This window comes from Pavona decussata, unplaced genomic scaffold (genome assembly GCF_977016875.1).
Source record: "Pavona decussata unplaced genomic scaffold, jaPavDecu1.1 SCAFFOLD_386, whole genome shotgun sequence".
NCBI lineage: Eukaryota > Metazoa > Cnidaria > Anthozoa > Scleractinia > Agariciidae > Pavona > Pavona decussata.
This window is the reverse complement of record NW_028145758.1, coordinates 3,270,670-3,297,500: the sequence shown is the minus strand read 5'-3', so window position 1 is coordinate 3,297,500 and position 26,831 is coordinate 3,270,670. Positions and strand designations below refer to the sequence as shown.

Below are 26,831 nucleotides of genomic sequence, written 5' to 3'. Positions count from 1 at the left end.
GGAATCGAACCCGGGCCACATTGGTGGGAGGCGAGTGCTCTCACCACTCCGCCATCCCTGCTCCCCCTATTTAATTTCTTATTCAGTAAGTAAAGTCATCCTGACGTGTGAGTTTGTTGTTTCCTGCATCCCAAACCGCCAATCCCGTTCCTCTGAGATTATTTGTTATTAACCAATCAAATTTACGGTAGTATCATGATAGCTCTCACATAAGTAAACAGTCATGATCATTTATTGGTCAGACATTATTGGAATGAAAATTAAGACTTAGCTTGTTAAAGTTTAATAATATTGGAGTCGTTTTTTTTTCACGTGTGGCCCATTGTTCTGTTCTCGGTTCCAGGGCTCACGACATTGCCTCCAGATTCTTCAAACAAAGAAACGGAGACTCCCAGCACCAGATCCACGCGGTTGGAAACTGTCATATCGACACTGGTAAGATCATTCATTATAGTGCAAACGAGAAGAGGTACTACTCGAGCACGATTTTTTTAAGGAAAGAGAGGTGGGCAGCGAATCTAAATAGAAGGACTTGTATAGTGGAGGGTCTGTAGATTTTTCTTATCCTATGAAAAAGCACTGGCACTCTACTTGTCACTTATAACTATTTATCATATACCACACTAGTCCATTCACCGGTGGACAGTGATTTTTGCACGTTCTGTTTGGCTACTTAAACTCAAAGTACTACATCTCCCGACATTGCCTTGGTATTCGCGCGCGAGTTTTTTTTTTTTTCAAAATGATCTCAAAGAAAGGGGTTGTTACTAGAAAGGATACTCCAAAACGAGGCTGGACACCTCATGATGTTTACACAACAGAAATCTTATTTCAAGCTTGACAGTTAAAGAAGTTAAAATCAAATAGTCAAGACCTCGAACCCGGGTCATTCCCTTCATATCTCCTCTCCATATTCACTAGACCAACGAGGGCTATCTGATGAAAATGGTAATTTTTAACTTATTTCAAAGAGCTAGGCCTGTTCCAAACGTCGTGCTACTGCCGTGCCGAACTTAAATCAATTTGACCCGGCAATGGCACGGCATTAGCACGGCAGTGGTTTCAAACGTCGAATTTAGTTCAGTCGGGCCAAATTCTAAAATATAGAAATGCGTAGAACGAGCAAATTAACCCAAAATACACTAAAATAATTTATGAATTTAGTTCGGCACGGCAATAGCACGCCGTTTGAAACCAAGTCGCGCTACTGCCGGGCTAAATAGTCGTGCCGAACTTAATTCAGCCTGCTGAACTAAATGGTTTCAAACGTCGCGCTACTGCCGTGTTTAAGTCGAATTAAATTCTTGAATTTAGTTCGGCACGGCAGTAGCGCGACGTTTGGAGCATGCCTTAGCCCTGACAACAAATGAAAGCTAACCGTTCTAAACAGTGCTTCGGCCTAAATAGTGTAGATCAGTGCTAAACCCCCAAAACAGATGTTCCCTGCCTAAATGGAGCTCTTTTCTCTCAGTTCTCTGCCTAACAAATGGGCTTCTGTTCTAGTCAACGTCAGGGCTTTTACGAGTAAGAATACTACATTGGGTAAACACCATAAGGTGTCCACCCTTCTTTTGGAGTATCCTGCCATTCTAGGAACAACCACTGGGGATGGCTATTTTTTTTTTTTTTTATTTAATTCAATATTTATTCAGGGGCTATCCACTGGTTTGGTTAATACTTAAAGAATTATTCACCTTAAAGTGCCCCTAACCCTTCAATTTGATTTCTTTTTGTAGATTTCCATATCTGTGAAGAACTCATTTTCGAAAAATTTTTTTAGAAATATTTTATCCTTTATATTTTACGAGCGCTAAAAGTTACTGAAATTTTGAAATTTTTTGCGCGCTTTAAGCCCCGCTGGACAAATTTTTGTCTTGTGGGCTCATTAGGAACGAGCCAATGAGAAGCGTCCGATATTTGACACTTTTTTAGCTGTGACGTAAGAAAAGGATACCAGAGGGATTCAGAAGGAATCTTATGCATACTGATTCCTTTCTCTACATTTCGAGAGTTGCTGCATCCAAAAACCACACATTTTTCAGCCATTTTCTCTGTTTACAATTGAACCATTACCGCGAATCTTCGGATATTTTTACACGATGTCCTTTTCTTACGTCATGCTCCATATTTGGCCGAGAGGGGGACTAATGCGAACGATAGGTGAAAATATCGACAAGACTGCCTTCACTTCTAGCGCTCGTAAAAAAAAAAAATAGGCAGTCTCAGACTGCATGTGTCTACTGCAGTTATGGTATAGAAATGTGATATAAAAGAATTGAAGAAAAGGGAAATAAGACTGAAATGAAAACGAAGAGGGAGGAGTGGAAATAGGATAGAGATAAAAAAAATGGTTGTAAAAATATTGCACAGAATACTGGTGAGATTGAGATTAAGCTGGTATCGTTTACCACAAACATTTTGTAAGAAGAGAACTGTAACTTTATTCTAACATAAGCAATATATTATATAATCTTACAACGTGAACCACAACTTTGTATTGAAAGCAATGCAGCAAAGTTCTAAACATAAAGTACTGAAAGCAAAGTTCTAACCTGAAACGTAGGCATAAAATGCAACAGAAACTATTAATTAATCTATACTGAACTTATGAATGGCAAGTACCATTCTTTAACCCTTTGACTCCTGTCGTATTTCCATAGTTTTCACATAAATTAACTTTTTCCTGCAGCGGTTCAAAATGCGCAGTAGATAAATAAATATCATTGGCTTCCAAAATTAACTGCATATTAAACTGGAATGATTAAACAAATGTTTTCTGACGTAAAACAATATCGTTACTATTAATCATTTGCCGAAAAACACACTTGAACGCAAAAATATCTAAAATTCACGGCATGTTGATGAAGACCTTTGGCATATCAAATTTCAACCCGCTTATGCAAATTGTCCTTGATTACGCAGTTGTCGCTTCTCAAACGCATATATGAATTGACAAAGACACAAAAATCAACAAAAAGCTTTTCCAACAAAATATTTTATTGAAATAAACGATGCATTTGCTATTAGAGGCCAAAACTTTCAGTTTTTTTTTGCGTGCGTGCAAACACGCATGTAAAATTTGAAGACACTCCGTGTTTGTTCAAAGCGATCACTCGTAGTAAATTGGGGCACGTTTGCGATGAAAATTACAGAAGTTACAGAATTCTGGTTCAAATCATCCCTTAAACTATTTGTAAAAAGCAAATCAACATCGGAAAACATCATTTACCGTATTGTCGCCATTGTCCTGATCCGTAAATACAATCGCTTAGATCTCGGTCAGTCGAGGATTAGCGTCAACTTTCGATAGGATTACATTTGGGATTCCTGTGGCATTCACACTCTTACACTCTTTCACTCTTTCACTCAACCCGATGACATAGTGTCTACGCTTCTCTAGAAGCCGTAGACACAAAAAGGATTCAATTCTCGGTTTTTAATATCAATGACGTCACCAAATTCTAAAATTCAAAACTGGGAGGCCTACAAAATTTTTTACCTTCATTCAAGGAAAGATTACCTAAAAATATGTCTGTTCACAATTTCTTAGCTCGATGTCATGCTTCCTTTTGAAAATAGAACGGTTTCAATTTCTGAGTTTCCATCGTGCGTGACATAAGGAGGACGGCCGTGACAGAGCTTTTCCGTATCTTAAAAATGACTCTTCGGGTGATTTTCAGCATTCTAAACAATTTAAGTTTGAGGAGAAATATTAATCTAAACATTCGAAAATTCACAAGGGCAAACAAATCTCTTTTATGGCAAAAGTGAACTCCAGATGTTTTTTCGCATTTCCGGCCGCCATGTTTGTGCCCCTCAGAGGCACACAAACATGGCGTCTCCATAGTAAGCTCTATAAATTTATGTGGAACATTTTGTCAAATAACTCGAGTACAGAATGCCGCACAGACCTGACACTTGGACAGATGCCTTATTTATTTATCCTCTATACCATGTCAATTTCTTGACTTCATTCATGGAATGGTTTCGATTTTTTTTTTCAATGGCGTGACAGTGAAAACCGAGAATATTTCTCAAAAATTTTTTCGAAAATGAGTTCTTGAAAGATATGGAAATCTACCAAAAGAAAACAAATTGAAGGGTTAGGGGCACTTTAATATCAATGAGTACTACCCACCACCATCCAGCTACATATCCTGTGTAACTGTTAAATCCAATCAATTTTCGCTGATGTTTTGTACAGCCTGGTTGTGGCCTGTTGCTGAGACTGTGAGGAAATGTGGTCGAAGTTTTGCCACAGCTGTTAGACTGATGGAGACATATCCTGATTTCAAGTTTGTTTGCTCACAGGTTTGTTAGTGCTACTAGTATCGTTTCAGTTCGCACTGCCACAAATAAGTGTTAGTTCTATTCTGAATATGAATAGATGAAACATATATGAAATAAATGTGATGGAGTATATTTCAAGCCTGGTGAATGAATGAGAATGATGTATTATCCTAGGAAGTGACATAGGCATACTCGGAAAAAAGAAATCCGAGTGCTCCTATCAGGAGTCGAACCTAAGACCTTCCGATTACTAGTTCGGATGCTCTAGCACTGAGCTACAGGAGACTCGTGGGAGCTAAGGTCATTAAACTAGGTTCATGGGACAAACATGAGTCTTTCTGTAGCTCAGTGGTAGAGCATCCGAACTAGTAATCGGAAGGTCTTAGGTTTGACTCCTGATAGGAGCACTCGGATTTCGTTTTTTCGAGTTTGCCTGTGTCACTTTCTTTATTCTCATGAAACATACACATAATTGAACTGAGGGTGAAAGATTCAGAATAGAAGAAAAACCCTCGCAGTTATTTACGCAACTAAAGCAACTGCTCGAGTTGCGTAAATAACTGCGAGGGTCTTTCTTCTATTCTGAGTTCTATTCTAACTGCTGTCCGACGGAACTGGTACTACGATGTTTAAGAATTGATTAACCAGTTCTTATGGCAAACGCCTGGGAGTTTGCGAGCTACATGTTGCCCGCCGTTGCCGCAAAAACTGAAAGTTTGAAATTGCGAGTGAATTTTATCCGCGGGATATCGACTTATCCACAGGATAAAGTTTTCCGCTCTTTGAGAAACTGGACCTGGTAGTTAAGCTGTTATTATCATACACTGTCGTAGATGCCTTGAGGGGGAGAAGGAGAGCCTTGCTATAAATTTATAAAAGTCCGAATCCGGACTGGCTGATGTGTCGCATGTTGATGTCTTGCTCCAAATGATTTCTCCCGGCTAGAACTCCGATACTTTCCTTAACCGGCGGTAGGTTTTGCAACGGTCAGTTATTATGTTAAGCGATAACTTTTTTTTTTCCATTCACAGGCGCAACAGCTTGAGTGGGTGAAGCTTCATTATCCAGTCCTGTTTGATGAGATCAAGGTGTTTTCTGCCAAGGGACAGTTCATACCTGTGGGTGGAACATGGGTAGAGATGGTAAGCTAGGTTGAAGTCTGAGTAAACAGCCTTGCAAAATTTTTCCTTAGTAATAGATAGCGTGTGATCGAGATGTTTTCATTTCTGTTTTATTTTCAAAAACTGAACATTGATTGTGTTGTTTCATTTTTTTCCCGAAGGACGGCAATATGCCCGGTGGCGAGTCTTTCATTCGCCAGTTTTTAGTTGGACAGAACTTCTTTCAGACAGAATTTGGCAAAGTTTGTCAAGAGGTTAGTAACAGATTTTTGTAGCAAATAACTGCATGCAGAAAAGCGAACAAGCTTGTGAACATCAACTAGAAGTAAGATCCTCGCAGTTACTACGCAACTCAAGCAGTTGCGAAAAGAAAGCCTGAAAAAAAATTTTCAGGCTGGAACGGGATTCAAACCCATGACCTCTGCGATGCCGGTGCAGTGCTCTACCAACTGAGCTTGTGAACAATTAACAAAGAGGAGCTACAACTGTACGTGCGATATTTCAGCATAGGATTGATACGAAGAATTAAAGCAACAACGTTTTTCACGGGGACGTTTTTCGACATCGCTCGGCCAGGCATGGAGCGAAATGATTGGATATCCATTCCTATTCGGTAATGATTTTGATGAGGGTCCAGTGAGAATGAAAATGTTCTTACAACACACATTGGCGTGGTACTTCAGTTATTTACATCTATAATTATTTCCCTCACTGTTCTCCTGATATATCTCTTACGGTACCAGCTGGTGCAGTTATAATTCTAATATCGACTCATGTCAGTGACATGGTGCATCGAGTCAGTCATATTCTTGAGATCTAGTTTGCTTTTCTGTATACTTTCCGAATTGAGGCTTCCTTTTGTTTATGATTGTCACTTATGCTGTTGTCGTTTGCTGTTTACAGTTCTGGCTGCCAGACACATTTGGCTACTCGGCCCAGCTTCCCCAGATCATTCGTGGAGTGGGAATGAAGTACTTTTTGACCATGAAACTAAGCTGGAGTCTTTTCAATAAATTTCCAGTAGGTATCATCGCTTTAATCGCTTTCGATGATCTTCTTGTTTCGCTAGCTCTGTCATTATAAACGTGTTTTTGTTTTCTTTTGTTTTCAGTTTCACACCTTCTTTTGGGAGGGAATTGATGGATCAAGGTATGTTCTTAGTTGCTTTTTCTCAGCTTGAAAGAATAAAAAAACTAACAGAATTTGGCCATATATTTACCACTTGCAACCCGCGTGCTTAGGCTCTGAACAGGCCTTGCAAAAACATACTGCGTACGTTATGGGGTATAGCTTTGCAGCATGTTTTAATTTCACCCCCAGATTTTCCTTTAACTTCGGAGATAAGTGTTTATATTTAGCGTCTATAAGGTCGTACCTTGTTACCCGGCCTTTGGAGATGACTAAATCTACGATGACTCTTTCACCAGCGAATTGGTCAGGAAACGTAAAAGCTGATGAAATGTTGGATGTAATCTTGTCATAGAATCCAGGAGGTAGAGTGGGTTTTCGCTTTATTCGACCGAAAGAGACGAGCGCAAACAGTGTTTGTTATTATGTTCAATTCTTGATGAGAGAGAAAACTTTTCTCTCACCGAGTGTCTGTCTCGCTTTCCTCAGATGTCTTGCTCACTTTCCGCCAGCTGACACATACGAGTCACGTGGAGACGTTAAAGATGTAAGTTGTGGAACTCTTGAATTCCTTTTCAAATACAAGATCTATCCAATGGGTGTGCGTAAATAGTGAGGTGCTGTGCGCCACCCAGAGCTCATGCTGTCTATCGCTGGCGCGCCATTGGAACTCGGTAGGCTCCCAAAACAATTCGAAATTCGTACGTTGGGTCTTTATACAAACGCGCACAATCTTTGAACGAAAAGTCTGAATTGATTGGGAAATGGAGGTATATAATTTGAAACTGTGAAGGGACTCTCAAAATATATGACGACGAGCGAGAATCCACGTCGGTGCTTTCGAGCCTCGCGAGTTCTTGCTTTCACTGACAGCTATTCGCGTCTCCTTCCGTGAAAAATGGACTGTTTTGCAGTTTGCTGGGATCGCTGATTGTAGGAGAGTGTATAGCTTAGTGGGAATCGACCTGGAGAGCACTTTGGTTGCCCCCATATTATTATCGCTAACAGCCCTATCCGTCTGTTCTGTTGTCCCTGCACGTTGGGTTCATGATGTACTCCACTATGCATACGATAAAGCAAGCGTACAGCTCGTATTTATGGCCTATTTTGTAGACTACACGAAATTCATTGTTTGGTGCAATTGTGTCGTGCATGCCGCAACACACTTCATTCGTTTATGTTATCAATAGATTTGTGCTGCGCCCTTCAGTTTCCTTGAGAAAGCCTAAAATCCTTCTGGTATTACAACTAACATTAATGTATATCCTTCCTTTTACTTGACGAAGTTTAGAAACAAGGCCTCTTGTTTTTGCCAGGTCTTGAAGACAGTCAAACAACTGAAAGACAAAGGACGAGTCCACGCCAGTATGTTGCTGTATGGCCACGGAGACGGTGGAGGCGGACCTTCGTGAGTGCTTATTGCGTATTTTTGTGTGTCTCTTGTTAGAAGACTGATCCTCCAGTGAAAACAGGATACCGTTCTGTCTTCGTATTCACGGGCAGTAGACACATCTCTGGTGTGATTGCAAGATAGCCCGCCCCCTGATGGCGACTGAAATGTTGTAACTGGTTTGTGTTTCGTCATAACAGAGAAAACATGCTCGAAATGCTGAAGCGGATGGAGGATGTAGATGGCTGTCCGAGGTAAGGCCATATTTTTTGCTCTGGGGCCGGTTCCTGGAAGGAGGAATAAACTATACCAGGTATAACAGTTATTCCAGGGATAAATCTGCTATTCTAGGAATACAGAATTTATTCCGGGGATAAAGGTATTCCTGGAATAAGGTACATTTACTTCTGGAAAAGAGTTATTACACCTTTCAGGAACCGGCCCCTGGTCTGCAGCCATGAGAAACTCGTGGATAACTTTTTTAAAACCTGAAACCTTGAGGACCCTGAACTTTGGTTGCTGATTTCCGCTGTTTTTATTTCACGCAGGGTTAAACTGTCCAAACCGCAAGATTTTTTCCACACCCTTGAGTCACGTGATGCCGATAAGCTGTGCACGTGGGTTGGCGAGCTTTATCTGGAGCTGCATCAAGGAACATACACCACGCATGCGCGGGTAAAACATACCTTATATGAGACAGCGGCAAAATGAGTGCGCATGCTCCGGAGATTTGTGATTCAAGCGTGAATCGATTCCGAATGCTCCACTTCAATCGCAAAATTCACACCTGTTACCACAATTTTTTTGTTGAATAAGATATGTGATGGAGGAAGTTCGAAGGAACCTTTCCTGAAAGCGACAACCTTATCTAGTTTGATTTGGGCTTATCCACACGAAATGAGAACAAGCAATGGCAAATATTAAAAATGCCGCCTTTTGCCCGAGTAAGATTACTCACGCGTGACGAGCATGTGCACTCATTTTGCCGCTGTGTCACCTTATATCATCTCTAACACAGTAGCTGGTGCGATTCTATCACAAACTTAACCCTTTTACTCCTTACAGTATAGAAGAAAAAATTCTCCTTTCTTGTCCCCATACGTTTTCTTATAAAAGTACTGGGGAGAAGTTATTAAAATATCAAGAAAATTCACCTTGGGTGATCATATCCTTAATTCTTATGGCTTCAGGGGTTGAATAAACGTTGATATTACAAGGGGAAATTTGATGCTGATCACTGCAAGGGCTTAAAGGGAACTTGGGAGACCTTCGCTATTGGTTGTTTTTCCACGTTCTCATTACAGGAAATTCACGCTCCATGAAATTAAATTGTCTTAACATGAATCGCGTTATTTTCTGTGAGCGTTCATGTCCGCATCCTGATATATTGGAGCGTCAATTTCCTTGGCCGCACGCATCAGATGCACAAGGCCCTCTTGAATCAGAAAAGACCATTTAGGATATAATGTAACTTAGAAGGGCTTTGTGAATTTTGCGCGGTGCTAATGATATATAAATACACCACCAAGAAATCTGACTTAAGTCCTTTTAGGAAATTTCTGTATGGGTAGTCACTATGTTCACGCATTGACAAATTTGTTGACTTTATCATAACTGTTGATTTCCCTGCCCCAAACAGATAAAACAAGGCAACCGTCAAAGTGAGTTTCTTCTTCATGACGCTGAACTCCTGTCGACTTTGGCTTTTATTTTAGGAGACAAGAATCCAGGTTAGTTTGGTAGACCTTTTATATTCAGTAGTTCCCAGCTTCACATCCTAGCATGAAATCCTTGGTACACTGCCTCAAGTGAATCAATCAATCAATTTTGTTTAATGCGGGTGACACTTAACAGTCGGTTACGACTGACAAACCTGTGGCCCTCAGATTCAGGATCGAATTGGAATTTGAAAATGTTGTTTTTGAGAAGAGGGGAAAACCGGAGTACCCGGAGAAGAACCTCTCAGAGTAAGGACGAGACCCAGCAGCAAAGTCAACTCACATATAACGCCGAGTCCGGGAATCGAATCCTGGCCACATTGGTGGGAGGCGAGTGCTCTCACCACTGCGCCATCCCTGCTCCCTTTGTTAATGCCAGGTCTCCATAAACTGACGACAGTAAAAGCTCATTATTACAAAGTATATTATAAAGCTGCCATATCAACTTCCCCTCTGATAAACGCTTTTCTTGGTTTAAGAAAGTTTATGGAGGAAATCTAATTTGGCTGACTATTTCTACCTCCCTATAGAAAAGTATCCCTCGGAGGAGTTTCTTAGAATCTGGAAACTCGTGCTGTTAAATCAGTTTCATGACATTTTACCAGGAAGCTGTATAAAACAGGTAAAACTAAAGTGTTGTTTTACTTTGTTTTTAAGCCGTGTAGTGGTTTTTAATTTTCGGGTGCCCGGGCGTTGGCTTATATTAATCACAGGAAAAATGATACAAAACAGCGTTGCCTTGTTTAAATTGTATTTCGTTCGCAAGTAAAAAACTCAAAAGTCGAATTCAGACAATTTCCTGTGCCTGGACAAGCTATTGACGGAGTAAGATCAGACATTGTCGTTGACCGTTTGAGGTATGTATTTACTACTTATGTTGGTTTGACCCGAGAGAATAAACTGCTAAATTGTAATCAGACAAGGTGCGCATGCTCAAGCATGGGCCAAATCATTACCAGGTCCTAACGAAGCAAGGGCGGGGGTGGGTTTGTTAACTGAGGTCCGAAACATTTGTTTCCATTCGGTGATATTATTTCAGTAGATGTGATTAAAACTTCGTTATTTTACAGGCTGCTGATGATGCGCTACAAAGCTACGAAGGTAAAAAAAAAAGAATACGGTGATAAAAAATAATTGACTCCTCCATAGCTTGTTAAAAGGTCAATGTCTTCGGTTTAAATTGATGTAAGCTTTCTCGATTCGGATTAACAAATATGTCATCGTTAAATTTCCAGACATCCTGAAAAGTACTCGACGAATACTGGATGCAAGCTGTTCCACGGTTATTTCTCAGGTACAACGTCGAATTGGTCGAAACAGTTTTAAAAATTTGCACAATGTTTTACATCCTAAAAATTAGATGAAGTTCAGTGTAGACATGGGCCGAGTACTTTTTGGAGAATGTATTAATCATTCTCCGTTTTCAAGTGTAAGGGTTTTCACAATCACTTTTCTTCGTAAAGGTTTATCATGCCCTTTGTCTAATGTGTTGAATGAAGCTGATTCCCTTGAAATAAAATTTGTCGTAAAAAGTTTCTCAAACTTTCTCTGATTGTTCAGTACTATGTATATTTTAAAAACTACGTTTAAAAAAAAACAGATAGGTCACCGTGCTCGCGAAAGATCTACGATCTATTCAAGTTATCCCATAATTTTCACAATATTCGCTTTCAAATGCTATTTGATCAGTTCTTATACCATGTCTGGTGGTTCCGTAACAGAAATTAATTAAAACAGAACTTAGACTGAAACGTTATAAATAGACTGTATGAAGCATAAGCAACAATAATTATTAAAGATAAATTTCTTGGAAGGGAAGCACAACATGAAGCAGTATTGATCCAAAACGTTTCTTGCGTGCGAGTTCTCAGTAACACCATTTTATGCCCACGAGTGGTGGGCAAGCTCGTCTTTCTGGCGATAACTCATTTTTCAAGCGTCAATTTTTTCTAAAACATTTTAAACATAAAGAGGGTAATAGCTTAGTTAAAATAATAAGAAAAAAAGGTAACCATTTAGTAATTGGTTAAGCTTAGCTCAAGGAAAACACACCATGTTTTCAACAAGCGTGCTAGTCTCCCAATGATGCATGAAATTATGTGCAGTACGAATGCGCGATGCAATTAAATTAGAATTCATTTTTTTTTAATATTAGCTCAACTCTGGTGTGAAGGATCACGTGACCAAACCCGTCCTTGTAAACACCCTCTGTTGGCAGAGAACTGAAGTTTTCGCTATCCCAGATGAATTATGGGAAGGTTTATCCGTAGAAGAAAAGTCCTCAGTAAACAAGCAAAGTACAAAGGACGGAAAAACTCTCAGTAAGGTTAACAAACACATACACGTGATAAGTACGGAAGTAAAGCCGCACTCACCCAAAGCAGTGCCGACGCAGTAAGATGAAGCAAAACGGAGACAGTGTTAACCCTCGCCAGAATGGCTTGCTGCATGTTGTCCATCGCAAGTTAACGCCACCTCTGTCCCCCTTAGCATTTTGTAAGGTTTCTCTTGGTCAACAGCAGAAAGCAGGCCTTACTTGTATTTTTCAGCGCCATTTGACTTCAGCTACCAGAATTCTTTTTCCTTTATTATAAATTCAAAATTTCGTGATCTCAGTGAGAAGTAAATAACAGTGGCTCCCATTTACTCGAGAAAACAAAAAACTGAGAGATTCTAATAGTTTTAGTCAAATGGTGCCATAATGACTTTGTCCTTAGTATTTGCATCGTACTAAAGTTTACGAGCATAAAGTTCGGACTGATGAGAGGAATGCAAGAAGCACACAGCAAGAAAACAAATTTAACGCCGAGAAAACTGGTGGCTAACAGTTACTAACTTTTAACCTATCCCCAACGTAAAAAAGTTAGGTTTTCAGAAATGGCCTTGAAGTCCTGCTACGTTAAGGTGCTGAATTCGACGTTTGTCTGAATTTTTTCGTTGCACAAAATTCTGGCGGGAACAGCACACGCATCTCACTTTTGACCCGGATGTGAATTTACTGGTACCTTGTTATAAACCTGATTAGAAAGAGTACATCGCAGAGCAGCACAATTTCATGTTTGAGCCGGAAACAATGCGATGACATGTGGTACATATGCCAGGCTTGCCATTCCACCTTCACGAATATAGCGATAAATCTTCTTTCTTTCCAGGTCTAGTTTCAGTTCCGAGCTTGAGCATCAGCAACTTAGTTCATTCACAAAGTGAATTTCACCCCGTGTCTCTTTCAGCTGACCAGGTGAGATATTTACGCGTTACTGCCATGGGTGACAAATTACTCCTAGATTTTGGCGCGAAATGTCAGCGTTAATTTATGATTTCAATCGTGAAATTACAAAATTGCTATGGCAACGTTTCTCGATATAATAACAGAGTCAAAAACTCACAACTGTGAGCGTAATTTGTCACCCATGATATTAAAAGGTAAAGGCTCGGGAAATTATTAGAATTTGGACAAAACGCAAGTGAAATTATTTCCTTATTTCACTCGCCACCATTTGATTACTCATACTTATAGCCAGTTTTTTTCGAGTCATTTCTTTGCCTAAGATGATGCGGGGAAGCGAAGTTCTCTTAATCTTTCAGCTTTTCAGCTTTCCAGGTAGCTCATCTAAAAACGCAAGCACCAAATCCTCGTCTGATGACCAACACATATTTTTACCGGCGCCGGACACAAATTAAAATGTTATTTTTATTAATGTGTCATAGTGAATGTTTCCGTTTGTTCATTTTCACAGACGCAATTTGTTGTGCTGGCGCTTCTGTTGTAGGCGTCCAAGAAGACAGAGCTTTCAGCGCAGATACTCACGTTTGTTCTGTGTTTTTCTTAAGCTGCAAGGATCAGTTGTTTTGGAGAACGCCTTCATTCGAGCTGAATTGGTTAGAGGGGGCCTGGTGCGAAGTCTTGTTCACAAGGCAAGCGGCAGGTACTGCTATCGTTTCTAATTAATACCGATCAGTTTTGATTTCGTAGGTAGTTAACAGGCCGGAAAAGTAAGGATTGTACTCATTTAAACTTCAATCGTCTTTATAGCAATCTCGTCACCTGTAATCATTAAGGTAATGACAGCAGCAAATGGCTGAAAATTCCTTTGTTTTGATTTCAGGGAGGCGATCAGTCCTGGTTATTCAGGAAACCAGTTTATCCTGTTTGACGACATTCCATTGTTTTGGGATGCCTGGGATGTAATGCCTTATTACCTGGAAACAAGGTTTGTGTGACCTCTGTACTTTTGAGTGTTACCTATTACTTGTTCTCTTCATGCCGTGTGACAGCTAATCCCTGGTTTTTGGAAGCCTGGGGTTTGATTCACAAAACTCTCTTAAGTTAAGATGTATCGCAATTATGGTTTCTCAACAAAAGTCTATTTTTGGCATAACAGACGTCTGTTTCAAGAAAAGATACTCGGGATGCATCTTAACGTAGAAGCCTACTAAAGGCTCCGTGAGTCAGGCGGGTCTCGTGGTGTTGTGGCCAGCAATGTCTTAAGGGCGGATCGAGTTTGCTAGGGTTACCTTATAAAACAACGTGTAGTTAAACAACATTGGGAAAAAAAAAAGAAAAAAGAAAAACAGTTTTGTTATGTTTTTCTAAAGCTGGGATTATATTGCGCTTATGGCAATATGTTGCAATTTATACAGGAAACTGTTACTTCCCACATCTTCTGAGGAATTCAAGATCCTTGAGGAAGGACCGCTGAGGGCCTCAGTGGAGGTAGGTACATGTCATGTCATTTTAATATTGCAGTACATAGTTTGTTGTAGCAATTATAACGGAGGGCTTCTTCTCAAAATTGTTGCAACAACCGTTGTATACTTAAATGTTACATCATTATTGTTTCATACAATCAAACCGTGAAGTCGAACTGATTGCGTGGAATGTGCATCCGTTCGATTCTTTTGGATCACTGTTCAACGTATTTTGCAGCCCGTACTCCTTATTTTTTTGTAGTCACAACGAGATTTGAGGCTCTGGTCTTATCTTGCGATCTTCTCACTATTTTCATTTCCCGTTTCGCTGCAGTATTCCTTGAGAATCAGCGAGCACAGCTGTCTCAAGCAAGTCGTGTCTTTGGATGCTGCTGTTCCGTATGTCAAATTTCACACCAAGGCAAGTAGAAAGGCGATTATTTTAGAAAAGATATTTAGAAATGATCTTTGCTTCTCCTGTTGCTTTTCTTCTCCTCAGTGAAAGAAGAATGTAATACGAGTAATGGGAGTGTTTTTAGAATGAAATCCCCAAAAAATTGGGGTTAACCACGTATTTTTTAGAGATAAATACGCAACAGTTATTCTAAAACAAACAGTAAAATACAAAGCAATGTATGGCGGGGTTTTTTTTTCTTAATTGAAGCCTTATTTTCTGTGAAAAATGCGTGGTTACCCCCCATTTTCTTTTTGAATACCGAGAGCACCTGCTAGTTTCTGCTTCTCCGCATAGTTTTAAACAGCACAAAAATATCCTTATATTAGTAGGCACCACCCATAGGAAACCCGAGTATCTCGAGATGCGCAAAACGTATGCGCAGTAACAAAAGTAGGCACCGTCCTTAAAGCTTCCTTTATGGTGGCGTTGGATTTCATTACAGATTTACGCATCGTAGAAAAAGAGTAAAACGCCCATTGATTTGTACTGTAGATGTAAAGTACTGAGTAACAAATTTTACTGTAAACTAAAGGGTTTTACTTTTTACTGCAGGTTGATTGGCACGAGAACCGTAAGTTTCTTAAGGTTGAATTTCCAGTCGATGTTCGCTCGATGAACGCAACTTACGAAATACAGTTTGGTCACTTGCAGCGGCCCACACACTGTAACACCACGTGGGACTGGGCCAAGTATGAGGTACGCATGCGCCGTGTCTAAGTGTTATCTACTTTCTGATTAAGTGAAATTTCGGTTTAACTTCAAAGAAGTCACTTAGGTATAAACAGCTTACAGTCCTCATGCAGGTCTTTGCGTACTCTCCTGTTCGAACCTACGAGGAATGTTTGTTTGTTTATTATTATCATTTTTTTGTTGTTGTTGTTGTTGTTTTTATTGCTCAGTGCTGTCAATAAGTTTTGAAGTAGACGTCCCGACTGGGAAAGTAGGCGGCAGGCTACTTTTCAAGTGCCGAAGGCGTGAGCTTCGTAGGGGGGTCTGGGGGCATGCCCCCCCAGAAAATTTTGAAATTTAGATGCTTGGAAATGCTATTTTCAACGTTTTCCAGACTGTATTTGGGCCTTAAGAACAATCAAAATTAAGACTATATTAAATATATTCTATGTTTGTTACAAGCATTCTTTTCATCAAAATCTCAATCACTTGGTTTTAGAAAAGAGTGAAATGATAAATTTTCAACTGCTTATTCAAAAAAATACATTCAATGTTTTAAGTTCATGTTGTCCTTTTGACTTTGCCCTTTGGCGACCTGGTGTACACTAATTGGTAACAATACTGAAGTAAAAGTAAGTTGCCATGTCAGATTCATATAAATTATGCACTTTCTTCTGACATGCGAAAGCCTGGGACCTAGTCCTGTGAAAATGTCCCAGGCGTTCCACGACCCTTCGATCACCTCGATCTGCGTCGACTTTTTAGACTTTTTATACTTCCACCGAAAGCGGGCGAAAGGTTAACGCGTTTAAAACTCCTGAAATGTGCCTTTACTTAGACCCAGACGTTTGAACCGGAGGTTTTACAATTATTTTTGCGGAATCTTTTCATTATTTTAAGCCGGTTTCTTGCTGGATCCTGTTCTCTGAAAATGTCGCAGGCGTTCCACGACCCCTTCGATCAATTTCCATCAAGCGTGACAAAGTGAAACACGTTAAAAACTCCTGAAATGCGCCTTTATTTCGACTCAGACGTTTGAGGCGGATGTCTCACAATTATTTTTGTTGAATCTTTTCCTTATTTTAAGTTTCTTACCAAAATTAACAGTAAAGTGAGACGAAAGTAGCCGGCCGAAGATTGACCAGTAGCCGGCTGTTTTGGCCGGCTACCGGCCCTTATTGACAGCACTGTTGCTGTGGGTTTTGTTGTGTTGTTGTTGTTGTTGTTGTTGTTGTTGTTGTTGTTGTTGTTGTTCAACAAAGTTTACCCCAATTATTATTCTGTTCACCCAGAAAGGTAAATATCCATGCGGGCCGCTTCAAGTGGTCCAAATTTTCTTGTTATAGTGAGATATTCTACAGGACCTCAAATGATAAGCTTGACCTATCAAGTCTAACTCGTTTTGCTTGATTTCTCCAGGTGTGTGGTCACAAGTGGGCAGATTTGTCCGAGCACGACTGGGGCGTGGCACTAATGACTGACTGCAAATACGGTTACTCAACTCACGCCAACGTCATGTACATCTCACTGTAAGTTGTCATGGTTACTCTTCATAGCTGCTTTTATTCAGTACAGCCACTCGACTGACCGAAGATAGAGTTGGAATACATGATACATAAAAGCAGTTTTGGGGTATTTACATACTAAAAATAGATGTAATCATTTGATTTATTGGCTATCAGAGTAGCTTCCTTTTCAATAAACTGTCTGGCACATCAGCGATTCTGTAAAAACGTTCCAAATGACAGGTCCTCTACATCGCAATCTGGTGGGAGGCCAAGCACAGTTCTCGGTACTGTTCTCAGCTCTCAATACCTGACGTGTGCAGCTAAGCACGCATGGACCGTTTAAGTCATACAGCTCATTTCTTACTGCTGCTGCATAGGTGGGATGGCAGCTATTTTACCCATCGATGGAGTTAGCGAAAAGTGTGTAAATAAACTGAGCTGCTGTTTTCACTTGTAACCTCTTGTAATATGCATCCTCCTCAGTTTTAGAAATTCATGACTGAGAAGCAGCGAACCATAGATAGGCTCATCGGGAGGTTCCACCCTCATAACTTGCTGACTTAGTCAGCTTTAAAGACTCGGTGATACTTTTGTTCGCATACGCTGTATATAAACAAAAACATCTTGATGTCCTTTCTTGACAGACTTCGCTCTCCCAAGGCCCCGGATGAGGAGGCAGATATGGGGTCACACGAGTTCTCATACGCAGTTCTTCCCCACTCAGGTAGAAATATAATTATTATTATTAGTGCGTGCCTTAGTCATGTGTCCTGTCGCAGTTCAGGGATGCGAAATTAATTTTAACCGCTGTCTACGAAGCTCAGCTGGCCTACTAGGCCAACTGTTTACCTGTTTACTTGTGTGACGGTGTCACAGTGGTAAAAAAAACAATTTATCATAGCTAAAAATGATACACGCGTTTAATTCCACAATTATTACAAATAAAACAAATAAAATCTTTTAATGTGCACTTTCAGTGCAAATAATCTTTTTAACGAGATGATACATGACTTTTGTTGATTGAAGCATATATGTTGTTTCTTGTTCTTTCCTAAGGTACTTTCCAAAGTGCAGGTGTCATTCAACATGCGTACAATTTCAACCAGCCTATTTCGGTCGTACCGGGCTGCGTTTCTAAAGGTGGGGAAAGATTTATTTTTCACCGTTATATATTTTTGCAAACTGCAGTTCTCTGTCCAAACTGAGGCACGGTTTCGTTCGGTAAAATTAAGAATTACTCGAATTTGCAAACCTTGATTGGTTTATGCCAGGCAAAGCCAGCCTTTGATGCTAACATGATTCCGAGAGTGTCTCAGCTTTCTGGACAAATCAATACATTTGATCCAAGACCAAATTTTTACTATATTGTCTTTAAATTCTCAAAAGAGTACAGTGGTCTCTCTTGGGAATTTAAAGACAACTTTACATGATCCTGAAGAATTGGCAAAATTGCCGGGAAGCCCAGACTCTTGTTAATTGTGAACATGAATAGTATTTGTCGTCAATTTCGTGTTTAGGGGAAAAACGCCATCGGAATATTGTCTCCAGAGATCGTCTGCAAAAAAATCAGTGCTTTGTTGTCAATATGTTGAATAATAAAACAATTATCCTGCTCAATCTTGCCGAAAATCCCCTAATATTAGTCAACTCGGCTTATGGCTTCGTCGGCTAAGTATCGTGCGATCTTCGGCGCGATTTCGCAGAATAGTTGTTGACTGTCTGGAGTTTGGGTAAGTAGTGCTTTTTGCATGCACGCTCTGATCGGCTACTGCTTCGGCGTATACTGATATCTCCAACGTGAATTATTCAGCTGGCTGTAAGCTGTCAAAGAGAGGCGAAGCGGGGAGGGGTGAGGGGTGAGGGAGGGGAATTGACGGGGAATTGAAATAAACTCGCTTTTTTGGGTCTGATGTTTATATATTTTGATGTCCTTGCAGACTTCAAAGGGAAGACTTTCTTTAGCGTGGATAACCCCGCAGTGATACTTGAGACGGTGAAAAAAGTATGTATGATATTACAACAACTGAACGTATACCTGAAGGAAATTAACGCTTCATGAAATTAGCGCGAACGTTAATTTTTCTTAACGTTAATCTCCGCGACCTTAATTTCCATTATTTTGCCCCTAATTCTCGACACACTTCAGAAAGCAATAGGCATTGTTTTATAAGGGTGGAGATCCGCCGGTGTCATGGACACAGTAAAGAACGCTCGAAGTGGCCAGATTTCTTCGCTTAACCTTTACGTTTAGCGACAATTTCACGAACATTGTTTGCATTTCGGATTTTTACACTTAGCTTAAAATAAATTTGTTCTTGTTTTCTCCACAAATTCTGTTTGTTTGTGTAAGTCGCGCTAATTTCCCTCATTTTGAAATTTTACAACCTCTTTTCTGGTTAATCCTTTATTGGAAAATATTTTTTCCTTCAATTCGCGTTAATTTCCTATAATAAGGTACTTGTCTATTTGTGTACAATCCTGACATTTTATTGTAAAAATTATAAGTAATCAGTTATTTGATCGTACTACTTTGCGTACACACTCTTCAAAAGTATTCAAAATAATCCAACTAATTTTCCTATGCAATCACATGATCACAATATAGAAATATAGTGGTTATTGATAAACTGTACTTGAATATGTCTATTTTTCACTGATCTCGGTAATGACCAATTCCAACAAGCGCGAGTGGCATAACTTTATTAAAAACAACCAAGAAATGTTTGCTAGATGTTGCGGATTTGATTTTGGAAGAACGACCAAAAGACGATTCCAGAGTGGCCGATCTTTCTTGGGCATGTTGTAATGGCTGATGTCCCTGAAATTAGTGACCAAAAATGCAGCACTCTTCAATATATCTGTCTTTTGATTTAGTCGACTGAAAACTAGAATTTGTCTCTAGTACAACTGCATTCTATTGTGGCATGAAATCGTTATCTTTTCGTCTCTGCAGGCCGAGTCCATTCCATCGGCAGCAGTCGTTCGACTTTATGAAGCATTCGGAAGCCACGCTCGCACCAGACTCTCTACTAGCCTCCCGGTCAAGAAAGTTACAAAGTGAGTCCTAATTGAGGTTTTGCATGCAGTGTATCTCTACTTAAAAATTAAAAAATAATAATAATAATTTTCTGCATGTACTAAACGAGGTAATAAAAAAATCGCGACACACCGTGGGCGATCATGCACAAGGAATGATTTATTTTAAAAAGCGTTTAGGGTTGATCAATTCTCTTTTTGCGTGTTTTTATTTCTCAAGGAAACCTCGACCAAAAAATTCCCTCAAAATTAAGAACACGTATTAATGTTAGGTAATACCCCTTTCTCTCTAAACATGAGCTTGAAACGCTTGTACCCAAATTTCCTTGGAAACCAACTGCACATTGGCGCCGTTTGTATTCTTCCCTTGAAGAGCATACAAATTGGAAAAATTAACATAGATGTTGAAAATAATACCTAGGGTTTCGTAACATCCAGTTTTACCTGGCCGAAAATGTTTTAAATCAATGGTTCAGCTCGCTGGTGTTTACTTTTAATCAATTTAAGTCTTTATTTTTCACATATTAATAATTTCACTCATTGTGTTTTTCTCTTTAAAATTACGGCTTGCTTGAAACTAATCTACGAAGGCTAACAATAATCAATTAAGGCAGCTTGTGCTCACAATCAAATGTGTTGATTGTCAATTTTGGTATTCTAATTCGTCTGGACAATTGAAAGTAATAGTAATAATAGTATTTAAACCAGGAGATTTTCACATCGAAGTGAAGGTCCTGGAAAAAGAAAGTTGATAGATGATTAAGATATGAACAATTAAGAGCAGAAAATATTGAGAGATAAAAGCTAACAAGTACGAGTTCTAAAATTCAATGATCAAAAATTGATTTAAAAGTTTGCGTTTAAAAATCATAATCGTATTTGCATTTCTAATCTCTAAATCTAAACTGTTCTAGTCATTAAGGATTGGTTCTAGTTCTATGGTACAGAATTGAGTCACTTATTACTCTTTTTTGTAGTATTGATAAGCTGATGTTCAATGTATAATAAATTCGGAAATCCTTCTTCGCAGCTTAAAAGGAAAACGCGGAAAAGACGTGTCATTTTAAACTGTATTTAAAGAATAAGTTATAATATTAGAATATTATGTGCATATAATTGAAAGCAGATCAATATTTCCGCCCCCGAAAATACTTGAAAGAATTACTTCGACCTTGTTGATCATTAGAGTTTTGGCTATCATTTATTTCAGTTAGCGATTCGCGCAAATTAACTCACCACTATAAATGACATTAATTGAACGAAACATATTCAAATTAAACCAGGATGTTATACTTTTTTAGAAGGTTTTTTCCAAAAATAACTATTTTACTCAGTGTTATTCAAAAAAAGTACCGTCCTTCATCTGTGTCATTATTCCTCAAGTCTCTCTGTTTAAAAAACTGTAGAAAAACCCTGTTTTACCGAAAACAAAATTGGAATATTTTGATCAGCGGAGCAGGTTTAGAGGTTAATAGTATAACGACAGTATCTACTTGAACGAAAGAAAATCAAGGTGTGCACGAAACCTGTTTATTTCCGTTTTGGGGGGTTACGTTTCAAAACGTGCAATGCTGAAGGTTTCTGTTTAGCTAGTAACTATTTGATTTCATATTGAATCCTTAAACGTAAGTTATGTGAAACAAGTAATTGAAAATGAATTCGTTCCTTAGGTAAGAGCTTAATTACACCTGCGCTACCCGCAGTTTTCAAACAATGCTTTTAATTAAAATTCTGTTCGAGCGCAAAAGGAACACAAGTTTAATTTTGTCTCACCAAGGAGACCGCATTAATAATACATCCATTGGCACATGAAACACTTTTGATTCAAACGTGTTTGCCGTATATATCGGTACTGTTGGATAATTGCTGCTATTTAGAACACCACTTATACGCGAGCGAAGTCATGGACGAAGAAACGAGTGGAGCGGGGAATCTTTCTGGTGTGGGCCAGCCAAACACAACCGTTTGTAATATGTCAAACCAGACAAGCTCCGCTGAGCTTTTTAACGGCGCAAACGATCACTCGTTTGGGAAGATCTACATCTTGACCACAACCAGTCTCTTTGGGGCCATTCTATTAACAAGCCTCGTGGGCAACAGCCTCGTGACTTTCACGATCATTCGACGCAAGAAAATGAGGACTCCGTGCAATTACTTTATTATGAATATTGCCTTGGCTGATATCGGTGTTGGCGCGATTGCCGCACCACTCCGTATCCTAGAAATGTACTTGTCGTGGCCGTTAGGCAAATTCATCTGCCACTTTCTGTGGCCCATTCAAGACGTGTTTGTGTGTGTATCGGTAATGACGCACACCACAATTGCTCTGGAAAGATACCGTGCGATAGTCATGCCTTTTAGGCCGAAAATATCTCTGCGCAAAACAAAAATCGCAATTGTCGTTATTTGGCTGGTATGTTATTGCGCCAGTGGCATTCCACAATCGTTTCTTCTTGAAGTAATCGAAGTCATGGGTTGGAAACACTGTGCTATACAATGGCCTTCTTCGCTGTTTCGTCTTTGTTACATTTTCTACTTAGTGCTCCTTTTTATTTTAACCCCGCTGATCGTGCAGACCTGGTGTTACGTGAAAGTTGTCCGCGTTCTAAATCGAAAACGCGAATTTTGCAAGTCGATGCGGATCGTGTCAAGAAAAGGAAGCGACGAGCGTAAAGCCCAACAGCAGCGCATGGTGCGTATGCTCTTAATAAGTCTAGCGGTGTTCCAAGTGTGTTATATTCCTCGCGGAATTTTGCTGCTGGTGCTGGAGTTCCATCCTCCGCCAATGACTTTTAACCAAGTTTTCGCTTATGTCGATTTGATTTCTTTAGTCCTGTACTACTGTAAACACATCGTTAACCCGGTGATTTTGTTTTCAATGAGTGCGGACTTCCGCAAAGCCTTGATGGCCAGTCTAAAGTGTAATTATACAGGACAAAAAGACTCGCTGTTTAGTCAGCAGCAGTACACGAATCAGCACTCATCCCAAGAGGCAACTGTGTAAAATATTAATAGTTTACTTCATAGAATGTTGTTCTCTTAACATTAACATGGAGACGAATTTACTCAGTGGTTAGCGCGGTGTTCAGAGCAAAATGTACCCGGGTTTGATTCCCGGATTTGGTGTCATATGCGGGCCATGTTTGATATTGCTTCTCTTTCTTCCTACGAGAGGATTTTCTCCGGGTACTCCGATTTCTCGTCTATTCTAAACCTATTTTTTCCAAATTCCAATTTGAGCCGGAATCATATCCGAGGGCCAGAGGTTTAAGTGTCACTCTTGTTAAACACACTCGATTTATTTATTTTTCATTTTTCTTGTCCTCAAACCACTTTTCAAAAAATGGAAACCTCGGTGAATTTGTACAAATCCATGCCGTTGGGTTAAATTTTTTGCTTTCGAGTAAGCGGGACATGACATAGTATAATATTTTAGTTTGCGAAAAACAGAAACTGCGAATGCGAATCAACCAACCTGAAATCAGGCGATGCTTTGATGCCATCATTATCTTATTAAGTCTCAATATGTGCTTAAAAGTAATTGCGTTTTTATAGTAAATTACATTTTAACAGTTCCGTGAACTGGATGCACTTCTTATAATCATAACTAAGTGATACGTCTTCAGAACTTTGTTGGAAGACCCGATAAAATATACCGGTGTTGGACTGACATGAAGGAGGCCTTTACGTTCACTTTTGTTTAGGCCTGCATATTCACTCTCATTTAAACAAATATTAAAAGGTATTAAACAATTAAGCAGTTCGGCAAAGGGATGGCGCATTCTTCATTTTACGTCTGCGGTGTAACGTGCAAATGTAATCACTTTTAGTAATTGCCGAGTAACGCATGTTAAGAATCTGGTAAAAACGAAATATCGCACCAGCGAAATAAGACGCAATTGTCGCATCTTTTAAACAACATTCTAGTGCGAAGATTAAACACATTTCAACAGTATTGACGCGTGTTGTTTACCGACGGTTAGACAGTAAAACAGTTGTATTTTTCGTTGGTGAGAAATCTCGAGCGAGCGACTAATGGTAGGGCACGCAAGGCTGGCGCGCGTGAATTCACGTTTTCGTTGCTTCGCTCCTTATGATTTCGCTCACTTAAGCGAAAAATGACAGTTGTTTAATCTCTTCAAGTTGATTGACAGCTGATGGTAAACAATAACCAGTGGCTGCATTCATGGCGCTTATCTTAGGATATATTAAATTTGGCCTATAAGTATGTTTGAATATACGAGCTTGTTTCTAGAATTAACATTTAGGATTCATCTTTGCGTAGGACAGCTTCATACATCCGATCCCAGTACAGGTCCATTTTCAGTACCGCAATAGCCTGCGTAGCAGTCGTTTCCGTTTCCTTCAAGCCAAGCGGGGTAAGCACGCGAGGGCATTGGGCAAAAAAGGAGCAAAACAAGTAGGAGCGGGACTACAAGGAATTCGTTTCTCTTTTCCGGAATTTCGTATTGTTTTCTTCTTATTGTTTTTTTCTAACTATTTTATTTATTTATTTATTTATTTATTTATTTATTTATTTATTTATTTATTTATTTATTTATTTATTTATTTATTTATTTATTTATTTATTTATTTATTTATTTATTTACTGACTTCAATATCTATTTATTGAGTGATTGATTGATTTCCCGACAAAAACTGTTCTTAAGGACGGTGCCTACTAATACTGAAGTATTTTTGCGCGGTTTATTACTATGCGGGAAAAGCAGATCTAAGCAAGGGCTATTGGAATCCACAAAGAAAAATAGGGGTAACAATATTAATGCATTTTTTTAGAGATAAATAAGCAACAATTATTCTAAAAAGCAGTAAAATACAAAGCAATGTATTGGTTTTTTTTTTTTTTTTTTTTTTTTTTTTTCAAAAGTGAAGCTTTATTATCTCTGAAAAATGCATGGTTACCCGTTATTTTCTTTTTGGGTACCAAAAGCACTTGCTAAGTTCTGCTTTCTCCGGATAGTTTTGAACCGCGCAAAAATATCCTTTTATTAGTAGGCACCCCCCATACGAAACCCGAGTACAGTATCTCGAGATGCGCAGAACGTATGCGCAGTAACAAAAGTAGGCACCGTCCTTAAGTTTGGCTCCTGGCAAGTCTAAACGAACAGGGATATCGCGCAGAAATCGCACGGAAACCGCAGCTGCTTTACACGTTTCGCAGCCTTGCGCGAGAAAAATTGCAATGAAGCGCGATAAAAATTGCATGAAAAGTTGCATGTGTAAACACCAAATTAAGGGAGCTTAAGACTGTGCGCAGACGTGCTTCTCTTGGCTTCTCAGTGTTTCCCATGCCGTTCATTCGTGCAAGTTTTGTTCCAGCTGAGGTACAGTATTTTATCCGTAACATGGCATCATGCGAGTTCTGCAGGGGATCCAAACTGTACCAGTGTTTCATTTCCGTGCAATTTTGTAGCGTACAATGTGAGCATAGGCTAAGTTGTGTTGAATTAATGCGAAACAGATAACATTAATTAACGTTTCCCTCAATGAATGACTGAAAATCACACGAGTGATCACGGCAAATTTATACACCTTAAATTCAGTTTCTTTAATTAACAACAACGGATCGAATCAAAAAGAACTGGACTTTAAAAAACAAAACAGAACCAACCAGATCGTTCAAAATGTTAGGCAATGCATAAAGACAAGATCTTGAAGAGGACTTTTGACTGCGTGTGTGGTGCTGGCTGATTTCTATCCTAACTAGCTGATAATTTTTCTTTTCCTTTTCGAAATAATACCAGGAATAATGGAAATAAGTGGCGCGGAAGTTAGCGCTCTACTTTTTTAGAGTCGCTCAAATTAATGCTCCGTGCAAACATATTGACATATCAAACAAAGAGGTTTCGTTTTCAGGATCGAAAATTTATGTTCAAGTACAAACTTTCGATTCCCTCACGGAATCTTGACAAAGATTCCGTGAGGGAATCCAGATGATAAAGGCAAGCAAATGTGGTTCAAAATAATAAATAAATGTTGGTATCGAAATAAAAATATGAAATACCTTTAACTGAAAATATCATGTATATCTAATTGCTGAGGTACAAGTACGCACAATTATACATATAATACGCTTGTAGTTGTGTCGAGAAAGTATCTCGGAGAGCGGGAAACAACTGTAAAGTTCGTGCAAGGTGTTGCAAAATTAAATGAACCAGGGCCGTAGCCAGAAAAAAATAATGACTGAGGCAATATCCATGGTTGAATTTCCCGCCTAGCTGTTTAGGGTCTTAAATATGATGGCTACGTTTAAACAAAACACTGGGATGAAAGCTTATTTGACAAAAATTCCGCTAAAAGGCCTAAAGGACATATAGATCTAGAGACATAGGTGTTTTGGCGGGGGAAGGGGGATGGGGAGCTATTTAAATGCTACTTTAGGGGCTCTGTGTTCTTGTATGCGACTTTTCAATGTGTTTGTTGGTGGTTTGTTTCTATATGAAGACCTTAGATAACAACGACCTAAACCAGGTTCGGCTGACCAGCGGTTTCGGGAAAAGTAGGGTCTCGCAGGCTCATAAAACCTGGTCTCGGACGTTCTCGTTTCTAACAGGCAACGAATTTAGCTGTTAAATGCCAGCGTGATTCACCTGTTCCCACTAGCATCCCATCGCTGTAGAACCTCGAGCGGGTCCACAGGGATTTCGCTGTGGACTCGCTTGGGCTAATGCAAGGCCATTCAACCTGTGCTAAAATACTGAATGTGACTGGGCTGAAAGCCTGCCCTTAGCAGTTACACCCGACATTAAATTTTATGCAACTCACTCCAGGTCTTCAACTTGCGGAGAGCGCTAAAGCTGCGCT

The 26,831-nt window shown here is 39.5% G+C and overlaps 2 protein-coding genes across 2 annotated transcripts in view; both read left to right on the top strand.

Moving 5' to 3' along the window:
- LOC146451707 (alpha-mannosidase 2C1-like) overlaps window positions 1–26,831 on the top strand; it is a 44,797-nt gene that overhangs the window by 8,863 nt on the left and 9,103 nt on the right. The window contains exons 8-33 of the mRNA XM_085098721.1: window positions 344–435; window positions 4,205–4,311; window positions 5,322–5,432; window positions 5,573–5,665; window positions 6,315–6,431; window positions 6,523–6,560; window positions 7,029–7,086; window positions 7,856–7,947; window positions 8,130–8,183; window positions 8,478–8,604; window positions 9,569–9,659; window positions 10,178–10,269; window positions 10,718–10,748; window positions 10,883–10,941; window positions 11,803–11,968; window positions 12,800–12,885; window positions 13,479–13,573; window positions 13,754–13,858; window positions 14,289–14,361; window positions 14,671–14,757; window positions 15,346–15,489; window positions 16,882–16,991; window positions 17,615–17,694; window positions 18,027–18,110; window positions 18,908–18,972; window positions 19,924–20,027. Coding sequence (XP_084954847.1) covers window positions 344–435; window positions 4,205–4,311; window positions 5,322–5,432; window positions 5,573–5,665; window positions 6,315–6,431; window positions 6,523–6,560; window positions 7,029–7,086; window positions 7,856–7,947; window positions 8,130–8,183; window positions 8,478–8,604; window positions 9,569–9,659; window positions 10,178–10,269; window positions 10,718–10,748; window positions 10,883–10,941; window positions 11,803–11,968; window positions 12,800–12,885; window positions 13,479–13,573; window positions 13,754–13,858; window positions 14,289–14,361; window positions 14,671–14,757; window positions 15,346–15,489; window positions 16,882–16,991; window positions 17,615–17,694; window positions 18,027–18,110; window positions 18,908–18,972; window positions 19,924–20,027 — 2,361 coding nt within the window. The remainder of the gene's footprint in view (window positions 1–343; window positions 436–4,204; window positions 4,312–5,321; window positions 5,433–5,572; window positions 5,666–6,314; window positions 6,432–6,522; window positions 6,561–7,028; window positions 7,087–7,855; window positions 7,948–8,129; window positions 8,184–8,477; window positions 8,605–9,568; window positions 9,660–10,177; window positions 10,270–10,717; window positions 10,749–10,882; window positions 10,942–11,802; window positions 11,969–12,799; window positions 12,886–13,478; window positions 13,574–13,753; window positions 13,859–14,288; window positions 14,362–14,670; window positions 14,758–15,345; window positions 15,490–16,881; window positions 16,992–17,614; window positions 17,695–18,026; window positions 18,111–18,907; window positions 18,973–19,923; window positions 20,028–26,831) is intronic.
- LOC146451709 (substance-K receptor-like) lies at window positions 21,469–26,287 on the top strand. Its single transcript, XM_085098875.1, has one exon. It carries the CDS (start codon window positions 21,910–21,912, stop codon window positions 23,008–23,010), a length of 1,101 nt encoding a protein of 366 aa, XP_084955001.1. The 5' UTR covers window positions 21,469–21,909; the 3' UTR covers window positions 23,011–26,287.